Source organism: Cicer arietinum, chromosome 5, assembly GCF_000331145.2.
Source record: "Cicer arietinum cultivar CDC Frontier isolate Library 1 chromosome 5, Cicar.CDCFrontier_v2.0, whole genome shotgun sequence".
NCBI lineage: Eukaryota > Viridiplantae > Streptophyta > Magnoliopsida > Fabales > Fabaceae > Cicer > Cicer arietinum.
Genome location: NC_021164.2, coordinates 53,687,929 through 53,702,114, shown reverse-complemented (window position 1 = coordinate 53,702,114; position 14,186 = coordinate 53,687,929). Strand labels below are relative to the sequence as shown.

At 33.0% G+C, this 14,186-nt stretch overlaps 1 protein-coding gene across 3 annotated transcripts; it reads right to left on the bottom strand.

Moving 5' to 3' along the window:
* Window positions 1-2,729: 2,729 nt before the first annotated feature.
* Window positions 2,730-13,371, bottom strand: LOC101496418 (NAD-dependent protein deacetylase SRT1). Of its 3 annotated transcripts, XM_004516039.4 has the most exons (14): window positions 13,139-13,370; window positions 10,493-10,522; window positions 10,299-10,391; window positions 9,766-9,885; window positions 9,459-9,559; window positions 8,864-8,972; window positions 8,572-8,651; window positions 6,838-6,916; window positions 6,442-6,495; window positions 5,888-5,984; window positions 5,435-5,517; window positions 3,885-3,952; window positions 3,579-3,681; window positions 2,730-3,330 (listed from the first exon to the last, which is right to left on the bottom strand). In XM_004516039.4, exons 1-14 carry the CDS (start codon window positions 13,343-13,345, stop codon window positions 3,031-3,033), a joined length of 1,524 nt encoding a protein of 507 aa, XP_004516096.2. In that variant the 5' UTR covers window positions 13,346-13,370; the 3' UTR covers window positions 2,730-3,030. The 3 variants fall into 3 exon arrangements, with proteins under 3 accessions (XP_004516096.2, XP_073224309.1, XP_027186837.1); XM_073368208.1 differs by lacking the exon at window positions 6,442-6,495 and having other exon boundaries at window positions 13,139-13,371; XM_027331036.2 differs by lacking the exon at window positions 10,493-10,522.
* Between the last annotated feature and the right edge of the window lie 815 nt (window positions 13,372-14,186).

Genomic DNA, 14,186 nt, shown 5'->3' with positions numbered 1-14,186 from the left:
AGTCGTAGAAAGATTATGCAAATATATAATAGTTGTCAAGTTCTCTTCTTCATCAATATATCTTCCCTCATTTATTCATCTAGTATCTTTATATTTCAAAAAATATGTCAATAGCTCAAAATCATGTGCAATCATGAGAATTAAATTATCACTGACAATAACATTTTGAAGATTTTGAATATTGTTCTCATCTAACATTGCATCACTCGAAGAACCTACAATATGCGTATATAGATATTGATGATCATTTATTTGGTATTATGTGTTATCTAAAAGAGATGAGTTGTATCCAAAAAATTTATGAATTGCTTTTTTCGAGCTAGAAGGGAGTAACTCAGCTTCAGCATCTTCCAATAGGAGTGAATCTGCTACCACTTCAATCTTCAAGATGCTCCTCATGAGTGAAACTGTCAATTGAATCCGAATCAAATGTAGAGGGAAAATTCTAGAATTACTGAATTGCCTCCTAATTCAACATTAGGAATATTTAAAAAAAAAAAAAAGTTAATAACATGATGAGTACTAACATCTATGCTTTCTCTGTACGTACCTTCGATTTCGACATTTGATGGTTCAACAATGTTTTTAAGGACCTACTTCTTTATAAGTGCAACATCTTCAACAAATTGGGTTATTCCATGACCATTAGAATATTTTCGACATTTATGTATGGAATGTCCTAAAACTATACATGATTCACAAAACAATTAAAAAATTTCATCATCAATGTAAACAAAAAATGCATACCCTTCACTTTCAACAAGCATTCGATATCTCAGCTCTTGTATCAGGTCCAAATCAACCAAAGCTCGAGCAAAATATTCCAATAATTATAAATGAGTTGCTTCATTAAGAGATAAAGGGGTTCCAATACCTAAAGTGATTGTTAAAATGATCTATTATTTTCAATATTTATTAGAGGTAGTTAAAACTACTTATGGTTAAATGGAAGTTGTTAGGTTAATTACATTAATTGCACTATATAAAAGTGCATCATACTTTAATTGTAACAACAATTTCATCAAATAATCATTTCAAGTTTATTTTTCTCTTTAATTATTTTTCTCTTTCTTGGGCTCAACCACAATTCTTAACAATATTCCTTAGGCAGGTTATAGATATGATTCCAACATTGAGTTTTTTTCTTACTTAATCTAAATGAAATCATTTGTCCAAAAGAAAACACAAATAAGACTTAGTTTCATATTTCAAGTTTCAATGGTTCCAACACTTTGTAAATCAACAGAAGAAACAAATGACAACTCATAAAAGTCTTTTTCGAAAGGAATAACCTTTCAGGAACCAATTGATTGTCATATTTTTAAAAAGTTTCACTGAAAATCATCAGATGTATCACCTTTAAACATGACATAAAGGTTATTTTTGCAACTAACTAAACCTAGTTGTATTCATCCTCTTGAATTTTGATAGCGAGAATTGGTGCAAGAATTTTTAAGAGTGTCGACAAAAGATTTCAACAAAAGTTGTGTGGTACTGACCGACCTATGAAAGCCAATGATGCAATGAAAAATCTGCAACCAGTTGGGACAACAAAACGTGAAGCAAAACACGAAGCTGAAACAGAAAGCACAACAAAACATGAACACTATTAGTCACATTATCCTTGCTTGTCTTTAATAATTGTTTTTATTCAGTTGTAGAAATTATGTCATTGTCCTTTGGTATTTTAAAGTTCCTTTCTTTTTTTCTTTGGTAAATGCTATAAAATAATTGTTAAACTCTTACCAAAGAATACCTTAAGTCATGAACTAATGTGATTTTATGAAGATAATTTAATAGGAACATAAGTTAATCGATTGTGTTAATCAGAAGAAAAAAAAAATGGGTTAGTTATGATCTTAATGAAGTTTTGGGGTTTTAATTGATTATGAATGGTTATAATTTATTAAGATGTGAAGATTAACTGAGTTTAAGGCTAAGATGATGAAAGAGAATGATAAGGTCAATTTTGATTGAATGATTTCTAACAAAAGAAATGCCTATCTATGTGAATTAATCGATTAAATGGTTTAGTAGATAATTGATTAGGGTGGTTATTTTAATCAATTAAAAGTTATTACTAATTGTTAAGTAATGATTTGTTATGGTAATATGTGATTGAGAGCTTGTTTTGGCACTGTTTATTTTTTAAAATAATCACTTTGAAACATAGTTTTCATGGGTTTGTTACAACTTAAAAAAAAAAAAACTACAATTGGAAAATAATCTAAAAACTGCCTCACAACTTCTGAAAAAAATTATAATTTGAAAATAATCTAAAATTACCTCAAATAAGAAGCTGCATTAGGTTTTTTTGTTAAATCGAAAATTAAAATAACAATTTCATACTTTCAAAGACTAAAATAATAGTTTATGAAGTCATGCTAGAGTGGAGAAAGTCGCACCCTGTTCCTAAAACTTGTCCCAAATCCAGAACCTAGAACACATGCATCAAACACAAAGCCTACAACCTTTGCAAACAATATGCACAATTACCTTTTTTTTTTAGCAGTAATACACAATTACCTATCCCAATTACATTTTGTGTAACACTTGGAACAATATTAATCCACTTTGGAGCAACAATTTTGTAATCAAATAGTAAAATTTCTTGAATGGAGAAAATCTATGGTTGATTTAATAACAGCTCTAGAAGCCAATCACATATCCCTCTACCACTATACCATGACGATTTCATAATTCTTCTTAGATTACATAGACGCAATTAATTAACATAAATTAATATTAATAGACAATTAGAATAAAAACGGTAAGTTATAACATTTTCTTTTACATCTATTGACCTCTCCATATATTCATCATCTCTCAAACTATCCAAAAGCCACACCAAGATTACACACTATATTTAGTAATTAGTGTAGCAAAAAGCTTTTCAGCATCATGGACACCATTTAGAGGAAACTGAGTGTAGCATCTAACAAAATTCACTCAGTCTCTACATTTTGTCATCCTGTCAGTTCTAATTTCTGGTATCATACTTACAAAACCTACGCCTTTCTATTTATCTATCTAAGACTTTTTTGATATAGATTTACCCTTGGAAACTTTTGAACGCTTCTTAGACGATCCTGTACCTGTCGTGCTTTCTTTTCTCTTTTTAAGATCGCCATTTGTTAGAGAATCAGGGACTGCATTGCTGTAATGAACAACATTCGTGACGATAGCATAGGTAGTAACATCACTTTTTGGTGTCAAGATTGTCTTTCTCTCAATAACAGCATTCTGACCACATTTTGATTCAACAACTGCTTTGTCTCTCAGCTTTTGGAAAATGATATCCTTGTCAAAGTTGAAGCAGTCAGTTGATGTCTGTAACAATGTAATTTCAGGTATAAGTCATTTGCTACACATTCTTTCATAATGCAAAAATTCGTTTTTTTTGGATAAAAAAAATAAAACTAACATTAGACAAAAGCAATGAGAATACTGACTTGGCCCCCTTGTTGTGTTTTCAGATTATAGTCATGAAAAAAGTGGATTTTTAAATAAATAGTATTTCAAAAACAAGCTTTGCTACTGTTATCACCTATTATAGGTGAAATTTATGCATGCCTCACCATAAAATCAATCGGGACATCAATTTCAAGGGACGAGCAACCGCAGCCATCACCAAAATTGAGTTTAAGAACCATTTCAAATGCTTTGTTATATGCTGTTCTCCTGAGACATCATTCATCAAAATAAGTATCAAAATTTAAGCTACACAAAGAGAGATAAAGAATTAAATAAACACTTAGAGATAAAGAATTTTCAAAACAAAATATGCAGATCCTCACAACTCTTTTGAATTGAGTTCAGGACCAATAAATCGAGGGAGGGAAAGGTTATTAAAGGCACAAAAGCACATTGCATAAGTGTAGAACCTTTTAAGTCGAAATGGTTGCTTATCCAGAATGGCTGCTTTGTAATCTTCCTTGTCCAAGAAAGAAACCTGCAAACAAGGACAGATATGCTAGTCAATTTCTAGCCTTACTCTTTTTTTTTTTTTTTTACTTTTTGTCAAGAGAACGTGCGATTGGGGAATGGAAAACAGCTATGCCAGTGAATATATTAGGAACAAGAAAGCTCCATTCTTACTTCAGAAGGATTTATCATCTGATTTCACTCACCTTAACAATAAAAAATTCAGTAGAATATTCTGATCTTATCTTGTCAATCTCAAATGTTCTGATCCTGGGAGCGAGGCGGCTGACCCCAAAAATGGGGTTGCGGAGTGCATGGATGGCTGCTATTAAATTATTTACACAATTAATACTAGGAGTTGGAATGTGAAGAAGCTGGGACAGTGGTGGCTGGATGACATTGGCAAGCGACGGTGGCTGGCTTGCAGCAGGGAAAGAAAGAAAGAAGGGAATGTGAAGAGAAAGCAGAGAGTGAATAGAGAAGAGGGGGAAAAAGGGTTTTAACTGCACAAAAAACCCTAAAATGCCTCTGTAATGACACAATTTTAAAGGTATTTATGGCTTTTCAAACCACAACACTGTGTGTTCCTGTAGCAGCCCCCCAAACACAAAACTGAGATGCGACGATGGTGGCAACTCCATTCTAGTTCACACTGCCATGGGTGGTGGGGGGGCAGCTAGCCACTGTTTTGCAACATAGTTATGATTGAGAGCAGGGTATGAGAAAAGGGGAAGGAGAGAAAAAAAAAAAACTTGAGACTAGAAGGAGATACAAAGGGGGAGATGTAAAGCCAAAGACATGACAAAAGAAGTTTCGAAAAAATTTCTATTCCCAAATAAAGTCAAATTCTAAAACTCAACACATTGTCATCCTTAAAATAGGAAAAGCTTGATAACTAAAAAAGGACTTGGATATTACGGGTGCCTAAGTCCAAGTCCCACATCAAGTAGTATGAAATGCTCAGTGAACTACTTAAGTGGCTCGACTTGACAAGTAGTTTTGGGGATCCGGATTCCAAGGGCTTGGGTTCTTATCAAATGGTACCAAAGCTAGTTGCGGGTGTCCTGAAAAGAGCTACCTATGGAGTGGCTGCTAACAAAGGCCAAGAGTCATAGATTACAACTACTGGGGTGTCAGCTCATAGGGGCAGTGAATGAAGGGTACTGAAGTGCACATAACTTTAAACACTTAATACGAGACGGAGGGAGTGATAATAAACTTCCAAAACTACATTGACTTCAAAATATGCTACTCCGTGAACCTAATAATCTTCATACCATATTTTACATCTTGTAAGTTTTATCATCACATTCCACATGAAGTTCACCGCTATGTTAGAAATGAGCAAGGAAACCAACACCAAGATTCCCAAAAGTCGATAACTAGAAAATTAAGAATGAAATTACTAGGATTAAGCATGTTGATAAACAAAAGGTCAATCTAGCCACGAGAAATGTGGATATAAATACATAATAAATCAAGCATAAAGAAACTCAACGTGTGAATTCACCTCGACGGACTTGATGAAAGGCAGTGATGCTTTCTGGGCATGAGCACTTGCAACTTGGAGAGTCCAGTTCACATATCTTTTATCTGTGATGCAAATTGAATCAATTATGAGATATTTAAATCAACACCACAGGTTAGCAAGTCATTCCTGATTTCCCATGTTTTAGTATTTTGGCCGTGTGATATCTTGCAGGGTGACACAAATTCTACTATGCAAAAAATAAGCTTTGTTTAGTTTTTTGTTCACACTTTGTAATCTGTGAGACAATTGGTTCTTAATCTAGAAGAATCGTTGTCACTCATTAGTAAAAAGAATGCATAGAAAGTTTCCTATTGAACCTACAAAGCTCATAACAACTCCAATATTTTCCTTCCCGATTCACAATTTATTCATCAAAACTAAAGTATATCCTGAGGTATAGCTTAAAAGTTATTTCAATTGAAAGTTGATTACCAATGCTCAAAGCATGCACTACAATAATCTGGAAAAGGTCAATCCTGATGAAAGGAGGAATCTTCAGATTAAGGTACTCCATGACACCAGTAATTACCTGTTACAATTTAAAATCATGCACATTAAAATGCATAAGGAAACTTTATAATTATTTCTCATGGCAGAAAAAAAAAAACACAAGACTGGTCTAATTCAAACTGAAAATATTTGGATATGAAAGCATAATAAATTCACTAAACAAAGAAAATGGATGATAAGGATTGACAATTTGACGTGTCATGTACTTCCAAGAAATCAAAATTGAGTTGCTAGGACCCAACTCAACCTAACAAAACCAGTTTGTTAGGTGAAAACTTCCCAAGCCTTCTAAGCACTACCTAGGCCATATCTCTAATCAATGTGAGACTTTCAACGCACATCCTCATGCTCAAGGTCGGACATTTATGGACTATTATTACTAGTGGAATAATAGTGATCTCAACAACAATAATCAAATAAATAGAAAACTATGGAAAGGTAATCATCTTCTGTAATCAACGATTCAGATCATATACCTTATCGACAAACCCGTGTATGACTAAAGAGGCATTTTTGTCCTTTGGGGTTTTCTGAGGAGACAAAAAAACATTTATAGTTTAGATGACTATTTATAGTTTAGATGACTACAATAAAGGTATAATAAGAAAAAACATAACTATGAAACTCCGAGATTAGAAGCCTCCAGCATGTTCAAAGATGAAGTTCAGAGATTGAAAATATAATTGCATACTTAACTTTGATAGTCTCATAGTTAACGCAAGCATAAATATCCTAAGTTACATATTCTATCGTAAATACAGCAAATGTAGGCCAGTGACCACAGTTGAATTGGGATGTCTAAAATGCTACAATTTTAGGGCACTCTAATAAGTAGGAAACTTAATTTATGAGATTGGGAGATGGAGACAAACCTGGAGATTTACAATGACAACTTTACCTCCACCGCGAAGTGCTTTAAGAGGCAAGTTGCATGCTGGAGTTATTTGCAGACTGCAGTGAAAGATTTTATCAATGCTATATCAAAAGAAAAAATATAGCAAAGCAAAACATTTTGAAAAGAGATGGTGTATCGATAGGAACTGAAGAATTGGATTCCAAGGTATTAGAGGAAGAACCCTTTTATTTAGAAAAAAGATGAGAAATAATAGGAGAGAATCTCTCCTCCAAGGGTTTCTTGTAACACCTCGGACTACTTTCAAGATTGTCGACTATCCCCACAAACCAACATGAGTCTTTTTAGCATGTTTTGTTGTCACTCGCATACTTTATGGGAAGCACGCTTAACTGTAGAGTTCTTATGTTCTAAGCTCCCGAAAAGAAGATGCATTTTGTTGGTATAGGTTGTACCAATCAATTCTTATAAGCCCTCCTTTAACCGCTTAGTCACATACCTAAACGGTCTCAGTCAGGATCCCTTTCAACCAATTCATTTATGTCTTGTACACCAGCAATCACTCCCTACCCTCGACGGCCTCAAACGTCACATGCCCACCAACTTTCACATGGTTTGTTCCCAAACCATATCATATTGGGAGAGATCCGCTTTCTTACCACAATATAACATTCCATTTTTTGAGACATTATCTTGAAATACTAATGTCCAAAAATACAGTCTTTTTTTGAAATAAAAAGATTTATTATAAAAATAATTCTACTAGTCACCACTTTAATGAGTATAAGTTAGAGGACGCCAGAGTTACATTAGGCATGGTGTATGAGAGTTTGTAGATTCTCCACTTCCATTAGAACTGATTAAAGAATACTTGAAGAACTTTTAGCAGTTGGAGAGGAGTCCTCTTCCGAGAATCTTCCTCAGGAAAAGGATGCATTGTGGGAAGCCTCGCAGAATGCAAGAGCACTTTGACTGCTCATGGCATTGCGCTGGAGAAGCCGGCGCCACTAGTTAAACGGATGTTTTTGGGGAGACATTCTAGTCTTTAGATCTTCTTTAGTTTGTTGGGTTTTGGTTTAGATTGATCAGCTTTAGAGCCTTACGTTTTATGAATCAGAAACGGCTGTTGAGCTCTTTTATATCTAACTTATTGATTTTGCGGTGACATATTATCTTTCAAAACATTATAGTGGGAGTATCAGTTTATTTAAAATTTGAGGATTTGCCAATTTGGATTTTTAGTAATTTTTTATATGGGTTCTATGCTTCCACATCTCACGTTTCTTATACTCCAAAAATGTTTTGGTTGAAAACTATAACAAGAATTTTAGTGAAGCACTTGTATAATTATTTTAACAATGAATTCTTTTTAAGAAAATGGACTGTATTTTTTGACGTTAGTAATTCGAGGTAATGTCCCAATAAGTGGGGTGTTACATTTCCCCTTCACAATAGACTCACTGCTCTGTTCAACAAACTTAAAAATATTTGAAGATATCATCTTCTAACTACGTGACCCCATATTAACTAACTAATTATAGCAACCCATAAATACTAATATCTATTATTCTATATCCTATCACATATTGGTCATGTATGTACACTTGTATATTCCATTCAATGACAAGAAATATGTTTGAAAATTCATTTTTGAAGCTATCAAGATAGCTAAGTACTGAAAAAAAGTAGCGGATACAGAAAAAAGAAAAAGAAAATTGTTGCAATGATGAGAAACAAATCATATTATTATTACCTTGTCCCTAAGCATAACACTATATCTGCCTGTTTGCAGTGCTTCTCAGCAGGATCCATCTCCTTTGGAGGTAAGGCATCCTGCTCATACATCGGCATAGAGATATACTCAGAGGGGAAGACAAATATGCAGACACATAAACAAGTAAATGTTTTTCCAGTCCTTAAACTAGCATAAAATCTTTCAATTTCTACTTTTCAGTGAATGCGCATAGAAATTTGTACTTTCTCTATCATATTACTATATTGTTGTACAATTGGGATTCAATGGTGAACAATGTTGTAAGTTGTACCTCCCAGTCAAGGACTGTATCCTTAAGTCTTGTCCCACATTTTTCATCTGAACAGCGCCGTGACGTCTCCTTTAAACCAATAGTTTCTACCTCAAAATCGCGAAAGTACCTTAAGAGGTTCAAATCGTACAATTAGATTACAATTATTTTAAGAAGCAAGATTTTTTTAAAAACAAGAACACTACTGAGATACATTTATAAACACCAACAAAAGCACACCTAGAGAGTATGAAAATGAAATTAAATATTGAAGAAAAGAAATAGCATGATAAAAATAACTAAAACAAGAACGAATCGAAGTCACTGCTTGATTGACTTAATGTAAGAAGTACACAAATCAGGCCAAGTCTACAGCAAGATCTGCGAAGATAATATTAGAAATTATAAATGATTAAAAAATAAATAAAATCTATAAAATAGAACTTTTATTAGTGAGGGAACTATAGTTGTCCTTGTTTTCTGATGCTTGCTAGCATCTGCACTATAAATATTCATAACTTCGTGGAAGATATATGTTGAATATGCTCAATTAGTTCACTCCGATAAAAAAGAAATCTCGTGGAAAAATAGCATGGAAAGAGCAATAAGATTGTACTCGGCTCCACAAGAAGGGCAAGTTTCCATAAACGAATTCCCGTGCAGTTCAGCCAGTTTTTCCCTTGGTATACCAGATCGAAGATGGAGTCCATCAACATTCTATCAAAATAATATAAAGGGTTATAAGAAATTGGAAGAAGATTAAATGCTGAATTCTGCTCCAAAGAACGACCATTTCAATTAAATATGGATTGAAATATGATTGAAGTTTATTTATGAGAAACAAGTTAAAAAGATAACTAAAACTAAAGTTTTCATATATCTAAAGAAAGTATATAAATAAAATAAAATTGCAGTGACCCTACCTGGCTGATAACAAACTTCAAAATACCATTCTTTTCTAATTCAACTAAAGCCATGTGAGTCAAGCTTGGCATCGCACGGTGAAATGGTAATGATGCTTCAGGCAAGGCTTTACCTTCACGCTGTAATATTAATAATACAGAACAGAAAACAGGATTAAAATAGCCGCAAAATACCAATAAACCATAAGAGAAAGGAAGAAGACTACACACAAATGAGTACTGACAAACAATAGTAGCATATCTAACTTTCTTTTTACACGCGAATGATGAATTCTAAAACAGGCGCACTATATTTTTCCGTCCACATCACGTCCAAAAATGTGTATGCGTAAAACTGGTTGAGATAAAGGAATTTTTTATAGCTAATGTGTTGTTAATATATGCCCCTGATGACAATGTTCTAGTTAGCATTTGCACTCTAAATGTGTTAGAAACTGCTGATATTTTCAAGCATACACTCACACCTGTTTGAACATCCAAAAAAAGTTCAATTTCCATTTTAGTACAAGCAATCACGAACTTAAAATCATCACCTGAAGCGTCCAAATTCCCTTGGGACCTCGAAAATCAGGTATACCACAAGAAGTTGATATGCCTGCACCTGTAAACACTACTAGATGCTTACTCTGCAAGTAGAAAAAGAAATAACAAATTAAAAAGGTGATTAAACAAAGTATAAAGAGAAAGGTTCACAATATAAACTTCATTAAGTAGCCGCAGTCGATACCTTTTTAATCATGATAGCAAGTCGCTCTATCTGCCAAAAAATATATATATAAATCTTAGCATATAAATTATTCATTTCGGTTATTCGAATGTAATGAAGGAAACTTCTCACTAGGTGATAAATTGATTTGTTGCATTCCAATATGAAAGAAGAGAAATAATTGAAAGAGAAGTAACATAACAGATGTAAATGTAGATCAAGAGAACGATCAAAAGAAACATCACAAAGGGTTCATGATATTCAATTTAGCAACCATTCACCACAAGAAAAGCAAACCATATTGAATAAATAACTGTAACATTCTAAAAAAATATTCATGTATATCTTCATAAACATTGTACTGTGCATAAACATATGGAAAGACATTGACAAATACCAAAGAAAACCCACAATAGAACAGGAAGTTAGGAACATAACCCGCCAAAACTACACTAGCCACAGTAGATAGTGATATGGTCTGAATAGTAGTTATAAGTGGTGGCCATCCCTCATTTACATTCCAGTTCTGTGGGTTGAGTCAGACCCAACTCTAATTTCTAATATGGTATCTTAAAACTGTTGCACCACCTGGTATTGAGTCACTTGAGTCGTACTCCAGATGTCCAGTCCTAAGTGTTAGGGTTGTGTATTGAGAGTACTACATTGGAAGCATAGTTATATGGCCTGAATAGTCGTTACAAATGGTGGGTATCCTTCACCTTACATGTCAGTTTGTGAAGTTAAGATTGGCTCAACCCAAATTCTAAGAGTACTAAAATTATAAATTGTGATGGGCCAGATGATGATTTTATTATCATATTCATATGGATAACGAATCTCCCTAAAACATTAAGAAAGAGATAAAAATGAAAAGCTTCATCTGAAAACACTTAGCATGGGCTTACATAAAACAATGAAAGATAAATGGCACAACTTTATTAGTGCAATTCAGCTTATCAAGTAGAAAGCCAAGTAAAAAACCATAGAGGTTGACATCGAAAGCATTTTCAAAATAAATTGAACCCTAGCACATTTCAACATTGTACCATACCAAAATCTCACAAAGATAGCAGTATATATTCATCAGCAACAAGGTATCATTTCGACACATCACGGTTGGAATGCATGCTATCTCTAGATCCTAAATCAGCAATGTCAATAGAATTGAATGCCAGAATATTATTTATTAGTGCAGATTTGTAAGCCATTTAAACCAGCAGATTCTACACTATTCTACCATTACAATTGTGGAATTATGTATTTATTAAATAGCCTGGCTGTAGACAGCAGTTACCAGTGTTGTTAAGTAGCCGATATAGCAGTGCTATAACATAGTGGAGTTCGAAAAAATCGCTATTGTTTCACGATACGCTATTTAGTACAAAATAGCGTCAAATAGTGGCTATAGCGGAGTTATAGCCCTAGAGTAGCGGAATTTTAACAAACTGCCATTTTCCGCGATCCGCAATTGAAAACATCGGCAATTACAAATTGTATTAACACTGAATTTTTAGATAGCAGTTACAGATTGTAATTATGTATTAACAATTGTGTAGAAGGGATCACTGTTTTGACCCTTCATTTCTCTAAGAGTTTGTTTCGTTCAACGGAGGGGATGGGAGGGAAAAGAAGGGATTTTAATGAGGGGATGGAGGGAGAGCAAAAACCACTTTGGGAGAGATTTTGCACTCCTCCCCTTTATTATTAGAACCAAAAAAAAAATTAAATTAAATATTCCTCCTCTACCCTCCAACCAAACACACCCTAAGTTTGACAAACAAGCTTTCTCTTAACTTATAAATAAAAAAGAAAAACTTTTATTTGTTAAGATGGAAAAAAAAAATTAAGATGGGATACAAACAGAAAATAAAAACTTAAACAAACCCCAACACACAATGAAATTAAACACCACAAAAGCACCATCAGTTGTTGATTTATTGATAGCATATTGCCGTTTACTTTTGAAAACATTTCCTGTTTTCATTTTCTAAAATGTGTGTTCATGTAACCTTGATGAGAGACTCTGAAAGTAAATCATTGTCATAAGATGAAATATTTGTTAATGAAGATGCATTTCTAGAAATAATGTAAACAGTTAATGACATTTTCATTGTCTCTAGAAATAATGGTTCACTTCAAAGGTCTCTTACTTACCTCTTCATCAAAGTAAAATGAACACAAATTTTAGCAAAGTAAAACAGTAAATATTTTACAAAAAAGTAAACGGCCCCTTAATTATTAACCAATGTCTATAAAAAACTTTGCAACATTGAGGTAAAACACAATCACAAAAATACCTAAGCATTTACCTAGTCAACATTTCAATGTCTCAAACCATGATTCACTAAATCAAAACCCTTGTACTACAAAAACAGAATCATTTTCAAACACCAAACTATTTATCATGACAATCAAGTATCACACATATTCACAATGATGCATGCTGATTATCAAACCACCAAATTTCAGCTTAATCACCAGAAGATCACTACCATTACCAATCAATCATGCAACAAATAAACAACAAAGGGTAATCATAGAACACATAAGCATAAAAAGAAAAAATTGCACATGGCATGAAAAATGATCATAAGGGCAGAAAAGGGTAAGCAAAAGTGAGAAGAAGAAAATGAGAAGAAGGTGAATGAAGGAAAAAAAGGGACCTACTTTTTCACGCAAAACGTGAGATGAATCGAAATGTTCGGTCATTCCAACGTTTCCAACATCTTCAATGAAGGAAAGTTTTTCAGCATACCCAAGAGACATGGTAGTGATCAAGCAGAGAGAATGAGAAGAGGTTTTGTAATGGAAATGGAGAAGAAGGTTTTTGTGATTGAGCAGAGAGAATGAGAATGAGAAGAGGTTTTGTTTCATTTAAGGAGACCCCAAAAGGCCAATATATACTCTCACACAGTACAATACAATACAATGTCAATCTCTTCTACTTCCTCTCTCAAAATATTACTAGTTGACATTTTTACATAGATTAAAAAATAATAATAATAATAATAAATAAATAAATAAATAAAAAATAATAATCCTATAAAATCATTTTTATTAATTGTTAGGAGATTAAGATAAAAAAAAATTATTGCCTCTTTTTGTCGGAAATTAGAAGATTAACACCAAAAATGTGTTATTTTTTATTTTTGAAGCACAATAATCTTGATGTCTTTTCAATTTTTTAGGAACTAATTCAAAGTAGAGCATTTAAGCTTTTTAATAGGTTCGCAGGTGAAATTCTTGTCCCTTCTCCAAAACAATGTAATGAATAAATCAAACACCAATTTGACTCCTTACTAGATCTATGGAGTATCACAAGGTTAGATCTTTTAAATCTGCTGGGACATTAAGTGAGAATTAAAGTTATTTGTTCTTTTCTATAATTCTATTTTACTTCTTTAAAGTGGATAAAATTGATTTTTCATAAACAAAATTGTTATTGGCCAAAATTATTATGATGTCGTCTTCTTGAAACTCAACATGCAAAATCAATTGAATCACATTCATTGCTTGTATATCTTTTCCCAATTTGAATGAGAGGATATTTTAAATCCTTAAAATTCCCCTAAAAAAATACAATAACAATCAAGTTTTTGATAAACTAAATTCATTAGATAAATAAACAATCAAGATTTAGTTCAACTGATAAATGTTGACATTATTAGGTTGTACGTTTTATTTTGAGTTCAAACATGCAACATCACAGTTGTGT